The sequence below is a fragment of the Pogona vitticeps genome, chromosome 2 (genome assembly GCF_051106095.1).
Source record: "Pogona vitticeps strain Pit_001003342236 chromosome 2, PviZW2.1, whole genome shotgun sequence".
In the NCBI taxonomy this organism is placed as follows: Eukaryota; Metazoa; Chordata; class Lepidosauria; order Squamata; family Agamidae; genus Pogona; species Pogona vitticeps.
Window position 1 is genome coordinate 29,240,519 of NC_135784.1, and position 27,036 is coordinate 29,267,554.

General features: G+C 42.2%; 1 protein-coding gene and 1 long non-coding RNA gene across 3 annotated transcripts in view; both read left to right on the top strand.

Moving 5' to 3' along the window:
• Window positions 1-27,036, top strand: part of LOC144587579 (uncharacterized) — a 127,030-nt gene that overhangs the window by 51,463 nt on the left and 48,531 nt on the right. The window lies entirely within an intron of this gene.
• On the top strand, window positions 550-24,598 carry LOC110090159 (killer cell lectin-like receptor subfamily B member 1C). 2 transcript variants are annotated; one of them, XM_020813716.3, is made up of 9 exons: window positions 550-1,602; window positions 7,825-8,255; window positions 11,607-11,629; window positions 13,230-13,315; window positions 14,280-14,372; window positions 17,103-17,207; window positions 18,518-18,702; window positions 21,747-21,850; window positions 23,184-24,598. In XM_020813716.3, the coding sequence occupies exons 2-9, from the start codon at window positions 8,058-8,060 to the stop codon at window positions 23,326-23,328; spliced, it is 939 nt and encodes a 312-aa protein (XP_020669375.3). In that variant the 5' UTR covers window positions 550-1,602; window positions 7,825-8,057; the 3' UTR covers window positions 23,329-24,598. The 2 variants fall into 2 exon arrangements, with proteins under 2 accessions (XP_020669375.3, XP_020669378.3); XM_020813719.3 differs by having other exon boundaries at window positions 14,283-14,372.

Sequence of the window (27,036 nt, forward strand, 5' to 3'; positions counted from 1 at the left end):
AGGGGATTTTTTTTTCATGTACAACAATCTACATTTATTCAAATACAGTCATGTCATCTTCTGGTTGCAGCACAAGGGTGGAGGGCGGGGTTCCACTTAACTGGGGCTTATTTTTGTGGTAGGGTTTATATTACGAGCGTCCTGAAAAATCATACTAGGGCTTATTTTCAGGTTAGGTCTTATTTTAGGGGAAACGGGGTAGTACTGATGAACAGTATTTAATCCTAGTTAAGAGTACAGTGGTGCCTCGCATAACAAGGGCACCGTTTAACGATGAATCCGCATAGCGATGTGGATTTAGCGATCGCTAATGCGATTGCACACCGATGGTCTAAATGGCCAAAATTCGCTTTGTGACGATCGGTAAGCGTTTCGCTTACCGATTTTCGCATAGCGATTTTTTAAATCAGCTGTTCGGCGGTTCCAAAATGGCCGCCGGACGCCCAAAATGGCCATGTGCAGCGTTTCGCACCCTGCCCTCGCTTACCGAGGGCGTGAAAATGGCGGCCGGATGGGGAAACATCGCATAACGGTGAGTTTGGGCCACACTGGAACGCATTAAACGAAGTTTAATGCGTTCCAATGGGTTTTTTCGTTCCGTATAGCGATGTTTCTGCATAGCGAAGGTTAAGCCGGAACGGATTAACCTCGCTATGCAGGGCACCACTGTACTCTCCTGAACAGAGCCGATACATGAAACGATGCAAGCTTTCCTTATGGCATTGTCCACCATTATTGGAACCATGAGTAAGTTGTAAAAATGAATTATGGGAACCTTAGGAATCAAGAGTGTGTACGAAATTCCAGCAAAAGAACATAGGATTAATTTTGTTTACGGAGCGAAACTAGATAGTCTTCCAACTCCATGAGGCAAAACAGCTGCAAACATTTGGGATAGACATTTGTTTGCCAACAGGGGTTTGGAGGCACCTAAAAACCAGAGGTTAGCTGGAGCACATGCCTGTCAAAAGACCATGTCTTCAAATCTCCCAAGAGATCAAGAAACAGAATGCTGGTTCATAAGCACCTGTGCTGTATTGCTGCATTCATACTATCATTATTTTGAGAAACTCAATCTCACAGACCCAAGCACACCGGTTTGTAATTTCAGAACCTTTTGAAGTTAGCCAATCAGCCCTTTTATGACCTGGAACTTGGAAGTTGTTGCTTGAAAATGTTCTCTTCTTCCACATCCATGGGTTACTTTGGGACACAGTTGTGCCCGTCGCTCCAAACTGCCCCCCTTGCTCCCTGGGTGTTGACATCCCTCTGTAATTTAATGTCTGCTGGCCTTGGCAAAACCACGCTGGACCAATTTAGCCCTTCCTGTTTGTAGTAAACCTCTTACCTCCAAGTTCCCTCCCATGTTTAGTTTAGCAGCTCCTGTTTCAGTTTGCTCCTGGTTTTCTTGGGAAGTGTTAGTGAGGAGATCCCTTTTCATTGTAATTTTGAGATAACATCAGAAGTGGCTACTTCTTGGGCTTAAGAGCTAAGACAAGCCCTGACGTCTGAAAAACAAGAATTCAAAAAGCAAGAATCTATGTTTACTATCAACGACGTTGACAGAATCAGAGGAAAAGAAGCTGTAAAGTGAACTTCCAGGTACGTTGCAAAGGATTTGTTCTTCTCTGTCTCTAAGATACTGTATATTAGATCAGGAAGACTTCTTTGTCTTCCTGATCTAAAGTTTATTGAATATCTCCTATTACCCAAATAATCCCGCAAGGCATGGCATGGTATACTCTAGCCTCATATAAATAACCCCAATAAAGCCTGTCATTGCTTTTGTTTTAGCTTGCTAGAAGTCTAGAAGCCCACATTTGCATGCTTCCTGTCCAGCATGGAGAAGTAGCACACTGACCTCTTTTACTTCCAAATTATGGCAATGACACCAAAAGATCCTAGCATTAATAGCCATGCTCCATTTTTATGAACCAAAGACCAAGGTTTTTTTAATTGATTCAGTCCATTTCATGTTCAGTCTGCCTTCCAATTTCCCTAGCATTATTGTCTTTTCTAGTGAATCCTGCTTTCCCACATGTCCAAAGTACAATAGTCTCACTTTATTTATTTTTGCTTCTGGAGAGACTTGAGACACAATTTGATCTAGCGCCTCTTTATTTGTCTTTCTGACAATCAATGGTACCCATAAAGTTCCCTTCTAATGCCATATTTTGAGTGAGTTGATTTTCTTTCCTTTTCTGCTTGGTCAATAGAACGCCATAGTCGTTTTGGTCTCCAACAACATACCCTTACACTTTCTAGTACCTTCATAGCTGCCTATCTAAGTCCCAGTCTTCCGACTCTTGGCTGCACTCTACATTTGGATTTGATGACTCAGCCTAAGTATAGAAAATCTTTAACTAGTTTGATGTCTTTATTGTCAACATTACCTGTGCTTATTTCTTTTGTAGCCGCTCAAAAGGAGTGGCTTGCCACCAGATGGGTGGGGCAGAAATTTAATAATAAATAATAATAAATAAAATAAACAACACCTGAGTAATTAATGTCTTTTAAAAGTTCATCTCTAATCCTGGCTTTTGCATTTTCTTTTTTTAACTTTCTCCAGTATTGCTGCTTTCTGCCAATAAAAGCCTCTCATCGACATATTTTAAATTACTAATGATTCTTCCATCAATTCTCTCTCTTTCATCTGAGTCTAATCCACTTTTCCCTGATAAATTTGGTATACCAATTGAAAAGACAGGGAAATAAAACTTACTCTCAGAAGTGAATTTTAAATTGTATACAAGTTGAATAGACAAGAAGTAAAAATGCATCTTTGATAATAGGGAAAGTATTCTGTTTCTCCATATTCTGTCCTAAAGGTAGCCTCATGTCCAGTGTAAAGATTACACATCAGATATTCAAATATAGGAGGCAGAACCATTTCTTCCAGATTGAATCACAACTTCTACCCAGGCTGCACTTCACTTTCTAAAACTGTAGATCCTTTATCAAATGATCCATTATCAAAATAATTGTTGTTCTTGCATGTCTTCCATATAGTTCTTCAGTATATTGCCTGCCTTGCCTTTATTTTAACCTTATCCAGTTATGTATTCTCTTGTTGATCTTTCAGCACCCCAATCTTTATTCAATCTCCGCTTTGATTTCTTAAATCTTACAGAATTAGATGCTTTTCATTTTTTTTGTTATCCTCTTATATATCTTTGCAACAATTATTATTAAATTTTGGAAGAAGGAAGGCTGCCCTTGAGAGCCAGCCATTCTGAACAGCTGCAGCCTTCCTGGTGTGGTTTAGCAGGTCTCTTGGTGTGGTGCAACTGGTTTGCTTCTGCTCTCTCTATCACTCTATAATGTGGATTGCAGGAGTGTGGCTATTTAATGACTGCAGGGGATATTCAGGAGGGTGAAGGTAAGGGTGGAGCGCTGTCTTGAGGAACATGCTTAATTTTAGGTCAAGCAATTTATCTGTGAAGTCCAGTGTTGTCTGTCCTGACTGGTAGCAGTTTTTGCGGTCTCAGGCTGAGAAAAGGTGCACAGAAGAGAGCGACTAAAATGATAACTGGGCTGGGGCACCTAATTCTCTACTCAGTCCCTTTTGTTGTAGCTACTGCAAAGGGGAAACGTGGACCTTTTGTACGCAGTTGAAGTACTGTACTCCAGTATAAAGCTATGGTGTGTTCCTGTAAACACTTTCATTCTTCTCTCCGTGCAACTAGACCTGGCTCCTTTTTTGTTCCATAAGAACATAAGAAGAGCCCTGCTGGACCAGGCCAAGGGCCCATCTAGTCCAGCTTCCTGTATCTCACAGGGGCCCCACCAGAGGCCTCTGGGAGCACATGAGACCACTAGAGACCTGTTTCCTGACCCACCTCCCCTACCTCTGGCATTTGGAGGTCCTTCTAAGCATGGAGATGATACATCCCCATCATGGCTTGTAACCTGTGATGCATTTTTCCTCCAAGAATCTGTCCAATCCCCTTTTAAAGGCCTCTAGACCAGATGCCATCACCACATCTTGTGGCAAGGAGTTCCACAGACTAACAACACACTGGGTCAAGAAATATTTTCTTTGGTCTGTTCTCACTCTCCCAACACTCCATTGGAGTGGATGTCCCCTGGTTCTCAGATTGCTTGAGAGGGAAAAGAGCTTCCCTCTATCCATTTGATCCGTCTCCTACATTGTTTTATAGTCTCGATCATGTTCCCCCCTCAGGCACCTTTTCTCTAGACTAAAGAGCCCCAAACGCTGTAGCCTGTCCTCATAAGGGAGGTGCCCCAGCCCAGTCACCATTTTAGTCACTCTCTTCTGCACCTTTTCCATTTCCACAATGTCCTTTTTTGAGGTGCAGCGACCAGAACTGTACACAATACTCCACAGGCAACAAATTCCACCAAAGCGGAGGAAGCTGCTTTATCCATCTTGAGACATATTTTCAAAAATGAAGAAAATGTCAAAACAGATACTTTTGAGCAGCCCTGACTGTTTAAATTGTGTTAGTGTGTGTAAAATAAATGTTATTTATTTATTTATTCCTGGACTTTGTGAGGGCCACACCTACCCTCCTGTAACCCTAAGCTAGCTTTCTGCCTTCAGAGGCAATGGAGACCGTGGGGTAGCATGAGGGGGCAGGACAAAATTCTTTGGGGTGTGTGGGTTGCCCCACATGGCACACTCCCATACCCACTCTTTGTGCTCCTCTTTCCCTCCTGGCAGCCTGAGTCCAAGATGCCAGGGAGGTTCTGTGCCCACCCCTGCCAGTGCAGACCTCGAGTGGCTCCGTGGCTGCTTCATGGAGCCATCCTGGGGGCATCTCCCACCACGCCCCACCGTGCCCATGCATTGCGTAGGGGCAGGTGGCTTGTGACCCGCAATATCTGCCCTGATCCAAGTGCTGGAAACCCACGCTATGCCACTGGATGGAAAGACAGTCGCCCACTGCTGTTGAAGTGTTAGAATGAGATCCAACTGTCACTCCGGCCAGTTTCTGGAGGCGGCAAAGGGCCATGTTGTCTTTCGCCTCCGGGCTCCTCCATACACTGTGGTCATTCTGATTTTTTAAAAAAATTCTAGGGCATTCTGGTATATATATATATATATATATATATATATATATATATATATATATATATATATATATATATATATATATATATATATATATATATATATATATATATATATATATATATATATATATATATATATATATATATATATATATATATATATATATATATATATATATATATATATATATATATATATATATATATATATATATATATATATATATATATATATATATATATATATATGTATGTATGTATGTATGTATGTATGTATGTATGTATGTATGTATATATATATATATATATATGTATATGTATATGTATATGTGTATATGTGTATATGTGTATGTGTATGTGTATATATGTGTATGTATATGTATGTGTATGTGTATGTGTATATGTATATATATATATATATATATATATATATATGTATGTATGTGTGTGTGTGTGTATATATATGTGTGTGTGTGTGTGTGTGTGTGTATATATATGTGTGTGTGTGTGTGTGTGTGTGTGTGTATGTGTATATATGTGTATATATATGTATATATATATGTATATATGTATATATATAGGTATATGGTATATGGTATATGGTATATAAATATATATTGCAGATTGGTGTGTAGGTCATCCCAAGACTGGTGTCTGCACATGAGAGATTTGTTGCTGGATGTACTGGGTTGCCCCTCTACCACCTCTCTACGCACATCCAGAGTTGTTCTCTGAGGTCCCGCTTCAAGCACTTCAAGCAACATCCATTTGCCTATTTTCTTTACCCTTGTCTACTTCATTCTCTTGTCCCATCTCTCCTTGTTTCACCCAGCCACCATTCTCAAACCTTCATATTTTGATAGCAACACTTTCTAATTTTAATTTTAATGGCTACCTTCCACTTTTGTGCTGTGGTGCTAAAGTGATAATATTTTCCTTTTTAAAAACAGAAGGCAGGAGTAGCTGGCATTTTCTCTGCTGCCTCCCTGTCTCCTTCATTCTCTCTTCCTTTCCTTCCTTATTTTGCCTCCCCATCCTTCTCTCTTAAATGTTCATAATTTTTGCTGCAATACTTTCTACTCTTATTTTTTTTTTAAAGTAGCTTTCACTTTTGTGCTCTGTTAAAAAGTGGAAACATTAAAAAATAAAATAAAAAGTGGAACACACAAACAGCTAATATCCAAAGAAAAATAAACAGGAAGTGTGGAAGGTGTTGGCTGAGCAGCAGAACATACCCACAAGAAAATATAAAATGAAACACAGACACAAAGTGCATGGGTCAGTAGACATGAACCCATTACTGGGATCTACATAAGCAGATGCTACACTGGAGCAGATCTGAGAACCAAACAGAACCAAAACAAAACAAAAAATACACCACCCAGCCTCTTGAGTGCTAAACAAACCCAGGAAGCAAAAGGTTTTGTTTTTGTTTTGGTCTTGCTTTAATTTTAATCATCACCACCCGTTGAACTGCAGAGTTGGAAGGGACCCTATAGATCATCAAGTCCAGTTCCTGTCAAGGAGGCCCAGTGGGGAATCTAACTCCCAACCTCTGACTAAGCCACTGAGCTTTCTTGGCACTAAGGTTTTGCATTGTGCTCACACCAAGATTGGTGTCATGTGTACAAGGAAGTCTGAACATCTTAGTGTGGACAGGCCTTGGGCCAGCTCTCAGAGCTATCTTTGCAGATTTGACAGCTGTCTTTCTATAGCGCAGCCTTGATGTCACAAAGCGGAATTTTCATATACTTACCATGTTATGGAGATTTGTGGGAGTAGTGCCAAAGATGGAAGCTGCTTGAAGAATAACAATGCTTGTGCTTATTTTCTTTTGCTAAAGGTGGTAGTCTAGATTGAAACCACAATGAAAAGCATGAGGGAGTAATTTTAACCTAGGGCAGTGGTGGACCTGCATTGTTGGGGTTCTGAAGCTTGAACTGTTGGGGGAGCGGGCTTTCCAACCAGCGACAGGGTCTGGGTAACCACTGTTATGTTCTTTAATGGGGCAGTTCTATGACAGAGCACCACAAAGTTTTTAAAAACTAAAGTTGCTTCTTGGGCTTCTCCAGGATTAGGGGCCCTGAAGTGGTCACGAACTCTACCCAACCACAAGGTCAAGGGGATCACTACCATCAACCACAGTGACAGATAATCTCCTTATCACAACAATACACCCACAACAAAACACACTAATCACCCATCCACAGAAAACAATACACCCACAACAATACACACTAATCATCCCATCTCACAGCCATAAATACTCCACGCCCTAGCCAAACTACACCAGAGCACAGTTTGCTGTCCTCTGAAGATGCCGGCCACAGAGACTGGCGAAACGTTAGGAAAAAACCACCTTCAGAACACAGCCAAGAAGCCCGAAAAACCCACAACAACCATTAGATCCCGGCCGTGAAAGCCTTCGCGAATACATTGTATATAATCTGTATACTTTGATGTGGATTCCTCAATTTAGCAGGGGGTTGGATTCAATGGCCTTATAGATCCCCTTCCAGCTACATTATTTTGTCATTCCAAGCCGCCAAGAGCACTGAAAATGTGTTCAGCTGAAGCTACTGTAGTTAGACTTCAGAGATTCCTTGTCATGAGGGTGGAAATCAGAGAAGAAGTAGACAGGATTACACCTGGAGCAGGCATTCCCCTCTCCTCTCCATGACTGAGATATATGAAAGTCTGAAGAGTCCTATTAGGAATTTACTATATATATATAGGTGAATATTATAGACCCTGCAGGACACATAACATTTTCTTTCTCCTTTCTAGAGCAGTCGGCAGAGAGAACTCTCCAACCCGCCCCACTTGAAGGATCTGTTTGTTCAATCGGTTTGGATCTCTGTCAACAGCCGGCCACCCAAATTTACGGGCACAGTTTTCGTCAAGCATGTTCCAGTAATTTCCTGGGGTAAGGAGTTGAAGAAGAAAAGCAACCTGCTCTGTTTGCAAAGATTTTTTTTTTCTTGAAAAGAAACTTGGCTTGAGGGGAACCACTTGAGAAAATGGAAGAAACCACAAGACTGACAACAGTGGATGAAACGAAACCGTCACCTCAGGAACTCTGTGAGATACATAAGGAAGAACTGAGTCTCTTCTGTGTGGAGGACCAAGCACCTCTTTGCTCTGTCTGCAGAAAATATTGGGATCATGCTTCGCACACTGTGATTCCCAGAAGCCTGGCAGCAGAGAGAGAAAAACAGGTAGGTAACCATCATCTCCCCGTGAATTGCATCCAGAAATCAAATCACAATAAACAGAAGCTTAATCACTCATACTTAATCAAAAGTGTAAATGTAAACTTGTTAATACTTACTTAAAAGTATAATGCGTTCTCATTTAGTCGTTCTGTCAGATGGCAGGCTGCCACTATTTAGACCAGATGAAATTCTGAACAGTCTTCAAGAGAATGTCACTGTTATGGCCTCAGCGCTTTGTTAGAGCTTTACTTTCCACTCTTCCTACATCATCACAGTACTGGAAGGAAAAGTGCTTCGCTTTGGTTGCTGCGGAAAATGCTCTCTCTCTCTTGAGTTGCTTAGGCAGAACCAAGCGGTCATTAGCCTTGTACTTGCATGGTGCCAAACTTGTATGTCCTGAAACAACACAAAGGCAATGTTGGAGAAAACATTTGCAGGGACAGTCAATGGGAGGGATGAAAAAAAGTCTCTCTTGCAAATGCTCACAGTTGGATGTCCTAAGCAACAATGGATATCCTTACCCCCTGTATTCATTTGGTAAAAACAGTGGAGGTCTCTTTGTTTTATGTGAACAGAAAGAAAATGGAGCCATCTCATGAAACCCAATCTAAAGGAGAGACAGTTTCAAGGTGCTGTTGGTGTTATTCATTTCAAAAGCTCAGTGTTTGAAATCCTGTTGCTTTATCTGCTAAGTTAGACCTGTTGAATCAGTGAGGATTTGGTGAATCAACTCCTCTGTAAGGCCCCCTTTATTTGTGACTTACAATGTTAAAATATGTATTTGCGAAGGCTTTCACGGCCGGGATCTAATGGTTGTTGTGGTTTTTTTCGGGCTTCTTGGCCATGTTCTGAAAGTGGTTTTTCCTAACGTTTCGCCAGTCTCTGTGGCCGGCATCTTCAGAGGACAGCAAACTGTGCTGTCCTCTGAAGATGCTGGCCACAGAGACTGGCGAAACGTTAGGAAAAACCACTTTCAGAACATGGCCAAGAAGCCTGAAAAACCCACAACAACCAATGTTAAAATAAATCAACTACACTAAGCTGGGATGTTGGTAAGTGGTTGGGACTGAGTCCCAAGTCTGAATCTTGGGGTCCAAATCCAAAGTCTGAGTCTCAGATCCCTTGCTGAGAGGGGGCATGTGCCAAACAAGCATGGAAGGGAAGATGAGCCTTCAAATTCACAGAGACAGCAGCCCAACTGCACTTCCTGGAGCCAGCCCCTGCTTCTGCACATGCACCAGCCTCAGCTGGGCAGTGAATGCATGGGGAGAGGCAGCAGTTGGCCCCTGGAAAGGAAGTCGGTCTGTTGTCTCTGAAGATGACAGCAGTGGGCAGTAGCAACAGGTAGGGAGATGCCCATAGGGACCACGCAACTCAGACATATGGGTCCAAGTTGCAATTTGAGTCCTGGGTCCTCCTCCTCCCCAGAAACCTGCAAGTCATGTCCTAGCCATGACTCCTGAGTTCCCGTCCCTCATACTAAGCAACAGGATTGCAGCCAATGTGCTTAGTCAGTCAATGACATCACAGGGGCCCATCATCACACTATGGCTGCTATTAGTTTGTGCTCAAAACAGAAGAAAATCCCATACAGTTTTATGGGCTAAAAGAACTGCATGTCATACAGTGGCTAAGGTGCTATTGTGGGACTGGCAGTTCCTGGTTCATATCCCTTACCAGTGCATAAAAAATCACCAGAAAATGTTCTGCTTCTGTTAGGTCCCTACCATTTTTGTCCTTTATCATGTCCATCTTTGCACAAAAGGTTCCTTTAATATCTCCAATTTTCCTGAACAAATCTCTGGTTTTCCCCTTTCTATTCTTGTCGTCTATTTCTTTGCGCTGTTCATTTAAGAAGGCCCTCTTCTTGTCTCTCCTTGCTATTCTTTGGAAGTCAGCATTCCATTTTCTGTAACTTTCCCTATCTCCCTTGCATTTTGTTTCCCTTCTCTTCTCTGCTATTTCTAAGGCCTCGTTGGACAGCTACTTTGCTTTCTTGCATTTCTTTTTCTTTGGGATGGTTTTCGTTGCTGCCTCCTGTACAATGTTACGAGCCTCCATCCATAGTTCTTCAGGCACTCTGTCCACCAAATCGAGTTCCTTAAATCTGTCGTTCACTTCCACTGTGTATTCATAAAGGATTTGGTTTAGATTATACCTGACTAGCCCAGTGATTTTTCCTACTCTCTTCAGTTTAAACTTGAGTTTTGCTATAAGAAGCTGATGATCAGAGCCACAATCAGCTCCAGGTCTTGTTTTTGCTGATTGTATAGAGCTTCTTCATCTTGGGCTGCAGAGAACATCATCATCTGATTTCGGTATTGCCCATCTGGCGATGTCCACGTATAGAGTCACCTCTTGTGTTGTTGGAAAAGAGTGTTTGTGATGACCAGCTTGTTTTCTTGATAAAACTCTGTTAGCCTTTACCTTGCTTCGTTTTGAACTCCAAGGCCAAATTTACCTGTTGTTCCTTTTATCTATTGACTCCCTACTTTAGTATTTCAGTCAGATATAATAAGAAGAACATATTTCTTTGATGTCAGTTCTAGAAGGTGTTGTAAGTCTTCAGAAAATTCATCAATTTCAGCCTCTTTAGCATTGGTGGTTGGTGCATAAATTTGGATTACTGTGATGTTGAAAGGTCTGCCTTGGCTTCATATTGAAATCAACCATCTATACCAGTAATGGTGGACCCTATGGCATACATGCCACAGTTGGCACTCAGAGCCCTCTCTGTGGGCATGTGAGCCATAAGTCACCATCGAGAAATACTTACCCATCCTCCGATCCCAGATTTTGACACTCCCCTGTGTTGGTGCAGTGGTCCAGCGGAGGGGGTGCAATGGTGGCCATTACTGGTCTAGTCCAATGGGGGATTGGGGGACCAGTAAGTATTTCTCTGTTAATACCGCCCCTAGACAAAAAACAAACAAACACACAAAAAACCCCCAAGCATTTAACCCTTGCAATGCAGGGGCAGTTGTTTTTTATTTAAACTAAAACTTCAGTATTCAGGTTTAATTGCAGTGTTGGCACTTTGAGATAAATAAGTTGGTTTTGTGTTGCAGTTTGGGCAAAACCCACAAGGAATTTTGTGACACCATTTAATTGGATATGAATGTCTGGTGCTGCAGTTCATTTTCTTCAGATACAGCTGCATAAGTCACCATCACTCCTCCAAAATGTATGGCAAAAAAGCTGGATAATCTTTGAGGTACCACAAGACTCCTTGTTGCTTTAATTTGGAAACAGCCTTAGTGTACTAAAAACAGTTATTTCTAACTAAGCCATTTTTAGTAAGATACAATAAATGAACTAAAGGTCTATTTCTCTTTTTCATTCTTTTTTGCCTAGGGGACTGGAAGCCCACTGAATAGGTAAGAGGTCCCTTCCAAGCCACCACTGTGGTCAGGAAGGTTTCTGTACTTATCAATTATTTATTTTTGTTATTTGTGCCCTGCCTTTCTCTCCAAGAGGATCTTTCTGGCAGGAAAAATGGTGAGGAGACATTGTCTGTAGCTCTTTCTTTTCTAAGCAGTGAGCCTGGTCTCGGCTTTGCATCACTCTTGGAAGGGAAAAGGGTTTCACTTCATAAGGTTTTCACAGCCAGTCAAGCAGGCCCCTCAAAGATAGTGCTGAGCTGAAAAGAACAACAACAATCAGTGTCTTGCTTTTAAATTATGACTCTGTTTTTAAAATTGTGAACTGCTAATGTTTTTTGATACTGGTATAATAATACTGTGTGAATATTATTCATCAACATTATTTTGATGGAATTTTCAAAAAAAGTATTGCTATAATTATTCTATTGATATATTTTGTGAGTGTGATTTCACCAATAATAATAAGAATAAATCAGATTACGTTTTAAGCTAGGCTCATTCAAGCAAGACTCCTTGGGAATAGGTGGGACTACACATTTTATCATCCCCAGCCAGTACATCAGGACAGATGGTTGGTGTCAGGAACGCGTCTCCTTAGAGAAGCCATTCCACTCAGGGAAGGAGCCAAACTGTAGTTCCCAACGTCCACCACTTCTTCCCTAGACTGGGGAAGATCTGGGCAATTGTGGGCAAGCTTCTGTCCCTAGATTTCTAATTACAGTACTCACTTACTTAGGCTTAAAACTCTTTTGCTGTGTCCTTAGAACCTTGCACACCAACCAGTAGGTTACCCAAAGAACAAAACAGTAAACAAAGCCCTTGTGACCAAAGCACTTTCTTTAGGCATTTTCACCAAGGATGATCACACTTGGGTAAGACATAAAATATTTATTTAAAAAGAGTAAAAATTATAAAACGGAAAAAATACAAAAAGATACAAATTATACTGGTTAAATGCCAAGTATCTAAGTATTAAGTAACCTATAAGACCTCCCCGTAAAACAATAAAATGATTAACTAGGTAATAGCTTTGCTACTTAATGACCAGGCTATTCTAAGTCACCATTGCTAAAAATCTCCTAATCAATCAACTAAGGCTTTAAACCTGTCATCCACCTTCTCTCCTCCATCTTACACTCACACACACACCTACACTTAATCCCCTCTTTCTATATCTTAAATCAAAGTCTCTGCTTCATGATGGTATCCAATCAGCATACAGTCCTTTGTCCACAACTCCATACCCAGCTTGTAACTTTCACAACTCCTTCTCTGGTTCCCAGGCTGGTGGTATGCCATCAGCAAGGAATGTTATGTTTATCAGTCTTGAGATATGGCCTTGGTGCTCTTCCACAACAAAAGCTAGGCCTCTGGCTGAGACAGAACACCTGCAAATTCTGGGAAACAAGTACTACAAAACCCATACCCTCACAGTTGGGGATGGTGGGAATTGTAGATTCAGAGGATGCCCAGCTAGGGAAGGCTGTTGCAAATTTCAATGCTTTTGACATTCTTCCCTGAGGTACTATTTAAAACTGAAGCATTGATTTTGCGGCATGAAGCTGGGAAAGCTGATTTTTGTTTTTCCCTGCAGGTGGGAGAATAGTTCTTCAAAATCAGAGCCAATTCATCCTCTCATTATAGGATACTGGAACAACACAGCTGCCTTCAAAGGGACAGGTAAAGAAATATAGCATTGTACCTGAAATGCAACACTTATGATAGGACTCACTATGGGAGCTTAGAAGTTTTAAAAAGAGAGTTTTGTCTAATGCTAGCCCAGAGCTATTCAAATGAAGACAGACATACACCAGTTAGTTTTCAGGGGAAGGAAGGGGTATGAATATACTAGTAACCTAGATCTGATAAATAGAATTTCATCATTTGAAAAAGAATACAGTAGCAAATTTGGAAGAGGCCTATAAGACCATTGAGTCCAACCCTCTCCTTGCTCAATGCAAGGATACAAATCAAAGAATATTTGCCAGTTGGTTGTCTAAGTTTCTCTTGAATGCCACCAGCGTTGGATCACTCCCCACCTCTCGAGGTCATTGGTTCCATTGTCTTACTGCTCTAACAGTTAGGAAGACTTTCCTGATATTCAACCAAAATCTGTCTTCCTGCAATTTGAGCCCATTGTTGCATGTCATGCACTCTGCGAATCATGCAAGTGTCTTTCTTGTTGTTGCATCCACTTGAGAAATTTCACAGAACACCTGTGTTCTACATAGAACACATAGTTCTACAGCTAGCTAAGGAACTTCGCAAAGGGACTTCCTTCTGGCATATTACGGCCACTAGCTGGATCGGCATCTGCATTCTTTGTAATATGCTGTTCATTCCCAAAGATACAGGATCAACAGATGGCAAGAAAGCAGACTCAGCCAAGCCATACTAGTTGCACAGTACTCTCAGAGTTCAGTTCTATTCAGAAGCAAGTCCTGCTGAGTTCAATTGGACTTGCCCTAGATACAAGCATATACGAGCCCTCCTAATAGTTAAACATTGCCCATATGGGATCACATTGTACCCTGCATCTGAGTTCTGTTGGAACATATTAGAAAACTCATTCAGAAAAGGTGATTTCAGAAGGTTATAACAGATAAGACAGAGTTCATCATCCATTTCTCTTTATTCTGTGAAGCAGAAACACTTGACGGAAACAAGATGGATGATGCAAAAAAACTGCTGATTGAGACATGGGTTGACCTCAGCTTGGAAAAGAACAAGGAAGAAGGTAGCATGCCTTTACTATGAATGGCATTTCTGGGTGGATATACCTCTATGGAACAGGACAACTTGACACCTCTTCAACAGAACAGGCTAATAAGGTTGGGTGCTGGTTGAGTGACTCTAGAATGCTGAATTCAAGGCCAGGGGCCTGCCCTTTTAAGACTGTCCACTCTTCAGGAAGTGGGTGCAATCTGGGAATTATAGTCTGACCTAAGTGGGATATGAGGGAAAAGGTGAACTCCTCATCTTTTTGGCTGGTTAGGGTTGTCTGAGGTCCTGTCACTCTCAAGCATGTATTATGTCATCTGAAGGTAGAAACAGAAGTTATAAATAGCAAATTATTTGAACTGAAAGCAGCTCAGTCTCAGTGTTGGAGAGATGTACTTCAAGCAGTCTTTCATGGTTTGAGACATCAAATTTATTTATTTACTTACATATATCGTGTATATGCCATTCCCCCCCCCCCCAGAACTGGGGAACCAAGGTGGCTTACAGGACAATTTAAAACAACAGTAAATTAAAATTCAGTAAAATGACAAGCATACAAATAGAATTAAATTCAATGTTAGGTAACTAAAGAGATCCGGTTTCCATCCAAGGGAACGTATGACTCGTGCACAATCAGTCTGATTACTTGCAAGTTGGATAAGTCTCAGGACAGAAATAGTAATTCTTTAACTACCTAAAAACTCTCCCCCTTCAATCACATCTTCTCCCTTTCGCAGCTATGTCCATTTTACTTTTCTGATGAACAACAACTGCTGATTCAAGAGAAGCAAGATTTCCCTTGAAACTGAAAATACACAGCACCAAGCCCTATTGTATATTTGTGCAAGAGGAACCACAAGAGGAATCCTATTGGTTTTTTACACAAGAGGAATTACAGATGTTGCCATGGCTGACTGAATCTAATTTAAAAGATGCTGGTTGTATGCTGGGCACATATTGGATGCACAGCTGGGCACAAGGCCAGGCACGCAACTCACATTTGACTGGCACCTTATCAATTAGGTGTAACAACCTCTGCGATTTCTCTTGTACTTGCGTACATAGCCAATAGAATATCTGTGACAATCCTGAATAAGATGAGTAATGATAGGAATGCTATACAGTGGTGCCTCGCTTAACGATCGCTTCGTTTAACGACAAATTCGCTTAGCGATGACTTCTTCGGAGCGATCTTGCGCTCCGTTTAACGATGTTCCCCATGGGCGATTTTCACATAGCGATGTTTGGGACCATGCTTCGCATAGCGATGACAGTTTGGGGCCCCCTGTTTCGCTTAACGATGGTTTTGACTGTTTGGCTGGTTTTTATATGTTTAAAAATGTTTTAAAATGTTTAGAATGCTTGAAATCATAAGTGCACTTAATAAACCCTTTGTTAAACTAATTTGACTTTGTTCTGACTCTTTTCAAATTTGTTGTAATTTTTTCGCCCATTGAGATGCATTGAATAGGTTTCAATGAATTTCAATTGGGGAACAGTGTTTTGCTTAGTGATGTTTCTTATGGCGATTTCCGCTTAAGGACGGCAATCCGTTCCCATTGGAACGGATTATCCGGTTTTCAATGCATTTCTATGGCAAACCGCGTTTCGCTTAGCGATGTTTTCCCATAGCGATGATTTTTTTGGAACCAATTAAAATTGTTAAGCGAGGCACCACTGTATTTTAGAAAAATTCCATCACTGTTATTGAGCTTCTCATGGCCAAACCCCAGTATTTCCAGAACCTTTTCTAGGAATCCCACCATTTATTCCACAGACCTGGGTCATTCTCATGCTTGATGGGACTTAAGAGTGGATCTTTTTGTGTTTTTTATACAAGTATAAAAGCGACATGTATCTGTACTGCAAACACCTCCCATGAACTCTCTTTGTTGCTTACAATGATCAGCCTTCCAAATAAATAGAATCTCAATGGCAAAGTCAGCTTTGTGGATGAAAAAGTGTCTCCTATAGCCTACAGGGCAAAGGAGAGAAGTAAGTATTCCAGGCCAATGGACCTCATTCAGCCTCACAGAGCTTTCCCCATTGGATGACTGAGGTTTCTCCATGCCTCACCCCCGAGTCTGGTAAGAAGGGAATCCCCACTCCTTCTAGGCATTGATCCCCTTAATAGCTTCGCTCCTCTTTCTTCCTCCCCACAGGAGCAAAGCTAGCCCTAAATTAGATGCTGGCAGACAATGCTGGGGGCATGAGGGAGAAGATAAGCTAGAGCACCAGCTGAAAAGGCTCCATCCAAGGCTTAAGCTGAGAACCTGACAACATTGAGGTTTTATTTATTTGGTCTATTGCTTTGATGTTGCTCATCTTGCAAATAGCTGTGAGGTAGGGGAAGCCAATGGCCACAGGATCAGTTCCATTTCCCCATTTCTATTCTTGAAGCTGAGTGCTTATTCCTACTGTGTTGTATGTGGTCTGGCACTGAAGCAAAGAGAACCCTCCTTAAGCTGTATATTCGCTGGCCAGAGTGGAAGATGGCAAGGTCTTCTTGCTGGGCCCTCTGTTCGTGGACTTCCTGTGCCTTTCTTCAGTTTTGAATTGCAGTTTTCATCAATGATTCGGCACCTGAGATCTCATGCATGCAGAGATTGACGCATCATTGAAGTGACTGAGGGTGATCTTTCAACAGGGTTCTCCTGAGCATTGAAGTGTTTGAGGGCTGTGATGCTGGTCTTTAGAACAAGCCATTGAACTTTGTGTTAATTGTCTACCGTACTACATTCTGCAGGTACTCCAGCAAATTCCAGGCTCCAAAACTCAGTTACGTGGATCGTTCTGGTACTATTCATTATCCAGATTGTGGGCTTGGTCACAACCATCTTCGTTTTTACAAGTGAGTGGAAAAGAACGGTGTAGTATCAACAAAAATCTATGACATCTTGAAGAATTGTAGGATTTCCCCTAGAAAGTTCAGCATCCATTACCAACAATTATATTTAAGTGTTCTGCTTGTATACCATCCCATAGCACTTAAGGCAGTCTCCAGGTGGTTTACAATGTAATTATGCAGGCTACACACTGCCCCCTGCCCCGGCGAGCTGGATGCTCAATTTGCAGACCTCGGAAGGATGGAAGGTTGAATCAACCTCAAGCTGGCTATCTCAGCCTGGGATTGAACTCAGGCCATGAGCAGAGAGTCTTGACTGCAGAACTGACTGTGACTGTGTAGCCATTTCTCATGCCAGATGTGTCTATGTTATGGTTGAAATCCAACATAATGCAAATGGAGTGAAAATTTCCATGGGTACAGTTGTGCTGGATTGTATTGTAGTACAACAAAGTTGGATACTGCCCATGTGCTAACTCTAAAGTGCCTATTCACTAGCATAGCAGGTCTTGCACTAGTGCAATGGCATCATGGCAAGCAGGGCTTGTGCACATAAACCTTCGTGCTAATATGTGAGTTTTGACACACATGATAGTTCTTCTGCAGGGAGAATGTTGTGTGTGTATCCAGCCCCTTTAGCATTGTGACTGTCTTATGAATTTAACCATTGTTAAATGGTCTTTTGCTGGTCATGGATCATCATCATCATCATCATCATCATCATCATCATCATCATCATCAAACAACTAACAGAGTGTTGCACATTTTAAAATTAAAATTATGATATCCAGCCCTTTAGTAATACTGAGATGTTAATGCTCTTCTTTGGTTCTTTAACAAAGCTAATACATTGTGTGTCCCCCACCCTCTGCCCACAAAAAATGCACAGCGATTTTCCTTTTATAAACCACCAGTCAAAGAGATAACTGAATATAATATTCAGATGTTCTATATGAGACAGGGCATACTATCAAGTTGAATAGGTGGCTGAAAATATTTTTAATTCCATTACTTTTTCCTTTGTTTTCACCTCAAAGTCTCAGCCCTTAGTGTAGTTATCTTCTTTCTAGCATAGCTACGAGCTGTTGCTGCTGCTTCACATCGCTGCTACCGCCTGCTTGCTTGGGAGCAGGAAGTAACATCTGTGGCTTTCTTCTCCTCACTACCCATTTCTGGGGGGCGGGGGCGGAGGGAGAGACCAGAGGGAGAGTGGGAACCAGAAAAGAACTTGCCAGTGGCTGCCAGTTATGGTCCCTTGGCAGGTGCCTACTCATGCCAACCCTTGATTCTGACCCTACTGATTCTCTTTGTTTTAGAGGCCAAACCTAATCTTCCAGCTGCAGCTGCTATCACCATGTCCCCTTGCTGTCCACCCGACTGGGTCATGAACCAAGGGAACTGCTATCATGCTCCGGAAGCGGAAGGGGGCTGGGATGCTGGCCAGCACTACTGTTCCTCCCTTGGTGCCTCCTTGGCCGTGATTGAAAACATAGAGAAACTGGTAAGAGAAGGATCCGCACCTCATCTGACGTGGTTGCAGGTTCAGTTAATTTCAGATTTCTCTTTTGTTACCTCATGAATACTGCAATGTCGAAACAAGGAAAATTACTTTTGGGGGGGTTACAACCCCCCAAGTTCCTCCAGAAAGTATAGGGCCATTTTGGGAGAGGTAGATTAAATTTTTTTCCCCACTCTGCAAAATATCTTCCCATATGCCTTTTGCTTGTGTGTATGTGCTGCAGGAAAGAGCTTGTGCAAGCTCCCTTTTGTACAGCACTCCACTTCCAGCATCTTTAGCATGTAAAAATAGTACAGTGGGACCCCCTTTTCCACAGGAAAGTTATCCACAGATTCACTTATCCACGGTCTGAAAATATTAAAAATATTAAAAGAAAAAAAGCCAGAAAAAACTATTTTCACATGTATTACCAGCACTGACCACTAGATGGAGTCAGAGACTATGCTATGAATACGTCTTAGTGAAGGATACATAGCACAGTCCCTGACACCCTCTAGTGGTAATGCATGTGAAAATAGGTTTTTTTCTGTTTTTCTTTCCTTTCTGCTATCTATCTATCTATCTATCTATCTATCTATCTATCTATCTATCTATCTATCTATCTATCTATCTATCTATCTGTCTGTCTGTCTGTCTGTCTGTCTGTCTGTCTGTCTGTCTGTCTGTGTTCACTATTATCCACAGTTTTCAGCATCCATGGGGGGCTTGGAACCAATCCTCAGTGGATATGGGGGTCCTACTGTACTTCATAAAATATAATTCTGCTTTCTCATGAGGATCTCTCTAAGAATTGTTGTCTTTCTTTGAAAATAGAGCAAAAGAGTTTTCTCTTGCCTTCTAATTTACAGATACTATACATAATGTTCCACAAAATGGCTCCATAAATATTGCTACTTTCTAGCACCCTGAACAACAAATGGAAAGGCAGTTGGAAGACTGACAGAAGTCCTCCAGCTAAAGCTGTAGAAACATAGGATATCGAACTGTGGACCTAACACAGATCCAGATCCTATTGAAGTTTCCAATCCTAGTCTTAAAAGCAGACTCACCAGTTCCAGGGCCACTGGCTGATGTCTCAGGGAATGCTTCTTTGGGTCTCCAGGCAGCAAGACAAATCTCTGAATAAGCAATATAAGAGGAGGACAATTTTTGATTTTGTTGTGTGTTGTGGCTTCAATGCCTGGCCACCAGCAGTGTCATAGTAAATTTGGAAATGCAGGGGCACTCAGGTCCCCATAACTCTACCTGCCAAGTAAGGAGACTCCAAACAAGCAGACACCTGCATTTGTCCATATTAACAAACAAGAGGTAGGTGTTTTGTAAAGTTAATGGCTCTTAACAGCTTGTCCAAGAGCAAACCAACCTAAAACACAGCAAAGATGCTTGCCTATTCCTGGGAATGTCTGTTTCCCTCCTAGCTACTATGAGGATTGCAGCTAAGCTGAGAGGAAGCAGAGAGGTCTAAGGGAGAGTGATAGATGACATCGTAGTTCCTACTACTGGGAAAGTCCCAGGTATCTGACCCTGTAAACCCTGGTTTCACTACACCATGGCTGGACACCTATTTCCTTCCCATTCACTTCTGGCATTAGCGTTCATTGGCTTATTGTCAAGGGATGTGGGGGCGTGCACATAGTATTTGTTCAGGAAATAGTGCAGGAAATCCTCATTGTCTCCCTCTCTCTCTCTCTCATTCATTGCACATGTGTGCGCACACACAGACACACTCACATGCGCGCATGCACACGGGCAGTTGTTACACAAAAATACACCCCCCTGTGGCATCACAAGGGCCCAACCCGTGTTTTAATGTTTTGACCCTGAAATCTCAGGGAATGGGAAACGGCTGACCTGGCAAAGCTCTTTTATAAGGCCAGTGGAACAAAATTTGGCTCCAGTTCTATTCTCTGTTTGAATTCTTTTCAGAGAAAGGCAGTTCCAGGAGACAAAGGTGAATTTCTATCCAAAATGATTCATAAAATAACAGAGTAAAATAGCGCTGCTGTGCTCATGTGCAGCATCTGTTTAATTCAACAGCGCTTGTCCAGAACTCCATGGCAGAAGACGTCCTGTGAATTGGATCTTTTAGGGTTCTAGTGTGCCATCCATAATGGTATCCCAAATCTGCCAAGAAATGTAGATGCTCCTCTTTTTATAGTAAGGCAGCCTCACTCGAGGCTCCAATCTTAAACACATTTTCCTAGAGAACAGAACTTGCTAGGCAATTTGAAAGTTACTTCTGAGTAAACAAGGCACATTGTTAGTGCTTTAAAGCAGTGGCCTGCAACCTTGGGCCTCCAGATGTTCTTGGACTACAACTCCCAGAAGCCTACACCACCACCACCTCTTCTGGCCAGGATTTCTGGGAGTTGAAGTCCAAGAACATCTGGAGGCCCAAGGTTGGGGACCACTGCTTTAAAGGGCTTGCATTTGGTTAATACAAAAAAAATACTGGCCACAGTAGCTTATCTTGTGTTCCTTGAGGTCCTGTTTTTATTATACAGGTTGCCAACTTTTGATTTCAGTTATTCTTGTATCTGGATGAGGGCAAGACCTGGAACAAGAGCTTGGTAGAGTTACTTTTTTGGACTGCATCTCCCAGTAACTCCTATGAGCTGCAACACCATATAGTTACTATGTGCTCCAGAAGGAGAAGAGCCATTAATGAAAACTTTAATGCTTGATCCTCAGGACACCTTGTAAAAGTTTGTTTTTCAGACTGCAGGTCCTGGAATCTGCCACTGGTCATACTAAGGGGGAATTCTGGGGGATGTACTTTATGAAAAAAAAAAACTTTTCCATACCCTGTATCCAAAGCTGCTGTTGGCACATCTGGTGGGAAAAGGAATGTTGGCATCTCTTGAGCTGTGCCCCAAAACAGGCTCTGTAGCTGCTCTTGCCCAGTTCCTCAGCAGTAAGTCCAGAAACTGTGGAGGAATCAAAACCAGGCAACTACCAGGTTATTTTGAATGAGGTTTTTTGGCAATCCTTAAACACCAACTCTTTCTCTCTTTTTTTAAAATTAGAACATTGCACTGAAAGACAAAGGACCCTTCAACCATTGGGTTGGCCTCCTCAGAGAATCAGATGACAGGTGGAAATGGACTGACGGGACCGTGTTTAACAACCTGTGAGGGTTTTTCTTTTTAATGTCCTTTACTTAGGGCAGATTCTCATCTGTTTTTTTTCGGGCAAAAGAACCATATTCACAGGTCATCCTAAGGGGGGAAAAAAATCACAGCTCAGTGATACAGGCAGGACTGGATGGATTTACTCCTCCAGATATTGGTGGATTGTAGCTAGCATCATCCTTGACTGTTGGCTATTCTGGACTTGGACACCATCCAACAACATCTGAAGGGGGACTTGTTTGCACTCCATAATATAGATGGTGCCAGCTTCAATGTCCAGCCCTTCCAGTTAAAAGGATCTGGCATTTCCCAGCCCTGTTGAAGGTCATCTGATAAGTCACTCCAGAACATCCCACTTTTGACCAACTAGACATTGCAGAGATCCTGCAACAGATTCTGTTCAGTTGTGGCCAGAGAACCCTAATTTAATTCTCTACAGATATATATTTCACACTCCATGAGAGCAGGGATGGGGAAGGGCCAGAGGTTCAGGGGACCGTTATCTGCCCCAGGAGGACCCACTGGGGAGCCACACCATCCCAGAGTCATACAACATTTGCTGGGTGTGGAGGCTTCTAGGAGAAGAAATGAACAGGGTATGGTCCAACATGTTTGTCGGGGGTGGGATCCAGAGCACGGAAAAACAGTCTTAGGAGCTGCGTACAGTCCGGAAACTGCACTTGGCTCACCCCAGATAAGGCTCTTCTTGTTGTTTTTTCTACAAGCCTTAGCTGGACTTCACTGAGAATTATATCGGATGGGTGATTCTATGCTTGTTTAGGGTTGGTGTGGTTTAAAAGGTTTTCTGATTCTGTCATACGAGGTGCGCTACTGTCCTTGTTTTCCTCTTTAAGGTGGTGTTAGATCAGGATTTTGGAGGAGACATACTGTTTAAAAAACAATATTCAGTATTAATATTTTTAATTTTAAAAATAGAAGGAGGGATTAGACATGGCCTTCTTAAAGTGCATCATCTCAGGGGCAGCTTATAGACCAGGATGTGTGACTTCCTCTCCCTAAAAATTTCAAGGGAAAGCATTTTCCCCTCTTCCAATCCCAACCCACTAGCACATCATCTTATCCCCAGTGGATTGGATGCTTTGCTTTGCATTTTCAAATTCTTTGGTTTATTTTAATTGGGATATTTCAAACAATTTTCTTGGGGAAGAACAGGTTTTAAGGGGAGACATGATTTTTTTTAAATCCAATAGGGGCCATCTGTTAAAAAGTCAAGAAACATGGGTTTAATTTGGACCCATCTGTTAGGCATGCAACTAAAATCAATTATATTGATTCCCATATAACCCACCTTCTGATTTTTAATCTTTGCAGCTTTGAAATCCAAGGAGATGGACCATGTGCTTATCTAACCCAGGAGACTGTGAGCAGTGCCAACTGTTCAGCTGAGAAGAAGTGGCTTTGCAGCCAGAAAGTGAAGATAGGAGATGGAAGCCACGGTCGCTGTCTGGGGACGTAAAGTCTTCGGGGTCTGATGTCTATTGAAGGAGTCTGGAGTGCTTTCCTCTGTTCCCAGCTGCCACTCCTTGCGTGTGTGTGCAGTGATAAATGTCAATAATTTGCCAAACCAAGTGACCTGTCATAATAGCATCTTCTCGCCAGAGGTTGGGAGTTTGAGTATGTAACATCTGAGCAAGAATTAAATATTTTCTCATGGCAGGACTACAAGAGCAGGTATTAGGCAATGTAGGCAAACATCATGTGATTTATGTTGTAGTCTTGTTATACTAGGTTGCAATCCCGAATATACTTTCTTGAGGGGAAGCCCAATTGAATCCTTTGCAGTTTACTTCATTATCATGACGATGTGCAGATCATGCATATTTCTGTGCAACTTTTTAACTGGGCTGAGAACGATAAAATCAGTCATTGAGGCTTTCCTCTGAGATGGCAACACTGCAAGTTTCTAGTCCTCAGGGTTGGGGGGAAAATCCTTCAGAACCTCACAGAGTACCTGGAAAGCTCAAAAAAGTAAGGCAAACAGAAGTGAGCCTCAAGCAACATCTGTTCTAAAAAAAAGTTGTGATTGATTGTAAGTCAGATGTGAAACATGACACTTAGCTGCTGAATGCTCTAGTTAGAATGGAGTGTTTAAATTAGGATTTTGCAACGGCACAAAATTGTTGCCTAGTCATAGTTTTCCACGGAGAGTGAGGAACATTTCTTTCCTATCTCGCTAAGATTTGATTAGATTTTTATGACTTGGAAACGTTTTTCGCTCTTGCTGCTTGGACACTAATAACCCCTTTGGAAAGGAAACCAATGTGTGACCTTATAATAAGAATATGAAAATAGAAGCAATCCGTGGCCAGGCTATAACTCTTGGCACATTTCTCTGATGGCCTCCTTGACCTTTACCCTCATTGCAATATCTCAGAGAAGCAAGGTGCCTGCCTGCCTGCTTGCCTGGCCCAGACGGGATACCCGAGTTCCTGCATATCATATTCATGGGCAGAGGCATAGCTGCCATACTGGGCATAGAAAGAGTATCAGTTACCCAGACTAACTGAAAAACATCATGCAAAAACACCATGCAAATTTGTGGTTTGCAAATGTAACCAGGGAGCAGAAAGCCAAAAACAGGCAGCATGGGTAAATGTTTGCACCAGTCTGTGCTGATTCTGACAGTCCAAGAAAACAATTTCCAAAAAGTAAGCTAACTTGGCTTTCAGAGCTTGGAATGGCTAAGGGTGAAACTAGACATTAAAAGGAATATGTATTCCCTGCAATTAGTCTGTTTTCCCTCCAAACGATGTGTCCAAAACAAAGCACACTAAATACAAGATAAGGGAGGAAAAAAAATATGCTATGACAAACAGATGTATTTCACCACTTCTGGGAACTCTTCTGTAGATGTGCTAAGCATATTGTCTAATTTGACTCTCATGGACTCCATAATCTGGAGAATTATTACCTGAAACTAGCTGATTAGATTCATAAACCTGTGGCCTCTCCTCCTTCATATGTACACCATTGTTCATAGAAAGGCCATAAAATAGTATTATTAAGAACAACAAAACAAAAAGATTGCATCCCAGAGGCAGTTGTTCGATTCAAACAATCGCAACTTTGGAGATTTCTGTCTCTCGAAAATATGCAGCAAAAACATCCTTCTGGCTAACGTGGGGTTAGTGGGTGAGTGGGGGGTCCACACAATTCTCTCCTCCAGTTTCAACTTCTCCTTCCAGCATTCTTATGTCAGCCTGTCCTTTGGTTCTCAGGGAGCTGTTTTATCTTTCTGCCAAAGCTCTTGGGCAATCAGAAAAGGTCTCTGTGTGGGTCCTGTGCCATCAAGTCAGAACCAACAACATAGAGCGACCCTAATAGGGCTTTCAAGTGAGATACTTAAGGGATGGTTTTACCAGTTCCACTCCCCCATGAGTGTCCATGGCTGAGTGGGGATTTGAACCCTGTTTTCTGGAGTCCTAGTCTGTCACTTTCTCCACTTACACCACACTGAGAATCCAGAAGCTCTCCAGCGTTGCTGATCCATGACTTCTAGATACAAAACTCATGCTGTGATTAAAAATGGGAAGGAGGAAGAAAGCACCTCCTTTGATCCCTTCTGGTTTTGATCCTTTGATTTATCTTCGCTTTCCACCTGATAAAATGAGGGGGAGAGATGCTGAAGAAGACATCGTAAGACTCTGCTAGCTTTGCTTTTGCAGGGAGCTTTGCCAAGTTCCCAGCTGTCGTGGCCGGTCCATTAACTGTTCAACGGCAAGGTACAGACCCCAGTCAGCACCAGCTTCCACTCATAGCTGGAGGACTTTTAAAACCAAACCCTGAACAAGTTCAGATCCCCACTACAGGCCTACTGGCACCTGTTTCTTCACCCACACACATAAGCCAAATGACTTAGAATAAGGCACAAGGAAAAGGGAGGGGGCTGACATTTTATGCAACGTAACTGGAGACTTTCTGCTCTACTTTAGCTAAGAGCAGAGCTTGGCAAAGCTCTCAAAATCCAGGAGAGTCACCAAGGATTCTGAGAGTTGTGGTTCACAAAACTTTTTCCACATTCTGGCCAAGAAGCAAGACGAGTCGTCTGTTCTGGGAGAAGATCCTTGAGGACCCACATACAGATTTCTGGACAAGACATGTTCTTCACCCCAACTTCATTTGAGAAGCATGGATTTCACAAAGGGGCTGCCTGGCTGTAATGCTGTTTTACTGTGCATAGATTCAGAAGCAGCTTAAATGTCTCATTCTGTTCCAGTGGTTTCCAACCTTTGGTCCCAGGTGTTCTTGGACTAAAACTCCCAGAATTCTTCACCACAAGCTTGGCTGGCCAGGATTTCTGGGAGCTGTAGTCCAAGAACATCTTGGGACCCAAGGTTGGGAGCCACACTTCTGTTTCATTTCCAATGTCATGGATGGATCCATGGTGGAATCCATGCACATGAATCTGGACAAAGGTCTTTAGAAGCTCAATTGCAGAGCATTTGGGCTGTACACATTTGAGGGAACACAAACAACCGTGAACTACATGGGAAGTCAAGTGCAAAACAGTTTTGTTCTGACAATCCTGATATTTTAGTGCTGGCTGGATAGTTCAAGGGGTTGAAACACTTGGCTAAGGGCATTCAACTCCCCAGTATAGCCTTCCGGAGAACAGCCAGCCTGTGTGGCCTTGGGCAAGTTGCACAATCCCAGATCACCACCAGCAAGGTGGACTGGTAAAGGATTTCTGAGTGCTTTATACCTATGAAACCCTGGAAGTGTGGTTAAGTCTGGATTCAACAGAAGGGCGCCGTGAAGGTAACTGAGTGGTGAAACTACAGTAACTGAGTTTCACCACTATGTGTCAGTGGCTACTAAGAGTGGAGCACTGGTTTGCTTCAAATGAGGCCCCACTTTCTATTGTGAGCCAATCAGTAGCAGTTTATGAAAAAGAAGTCTGTGAAGCACCATCCCTACTTTTCCCCCTGATATTTGCTCCTTGCAAATACCGTTTCCCCGAAAATAAGACCTAACCTGAAAATAAGCCCTAGTATGATTTTTCAGGATGCTCGTAATATCAGCCCTACCCCAAAAAATAAGCCCCAGTTAAAGGGAAACCCCACCCTCCGCCATTGTGCAGCAACCGAAAGAAAATGGTGTGACTGTATTTGAATAAATGTAGATTGCTGTACATGAAAACAAATAAAACATCCCCTGAAAAATA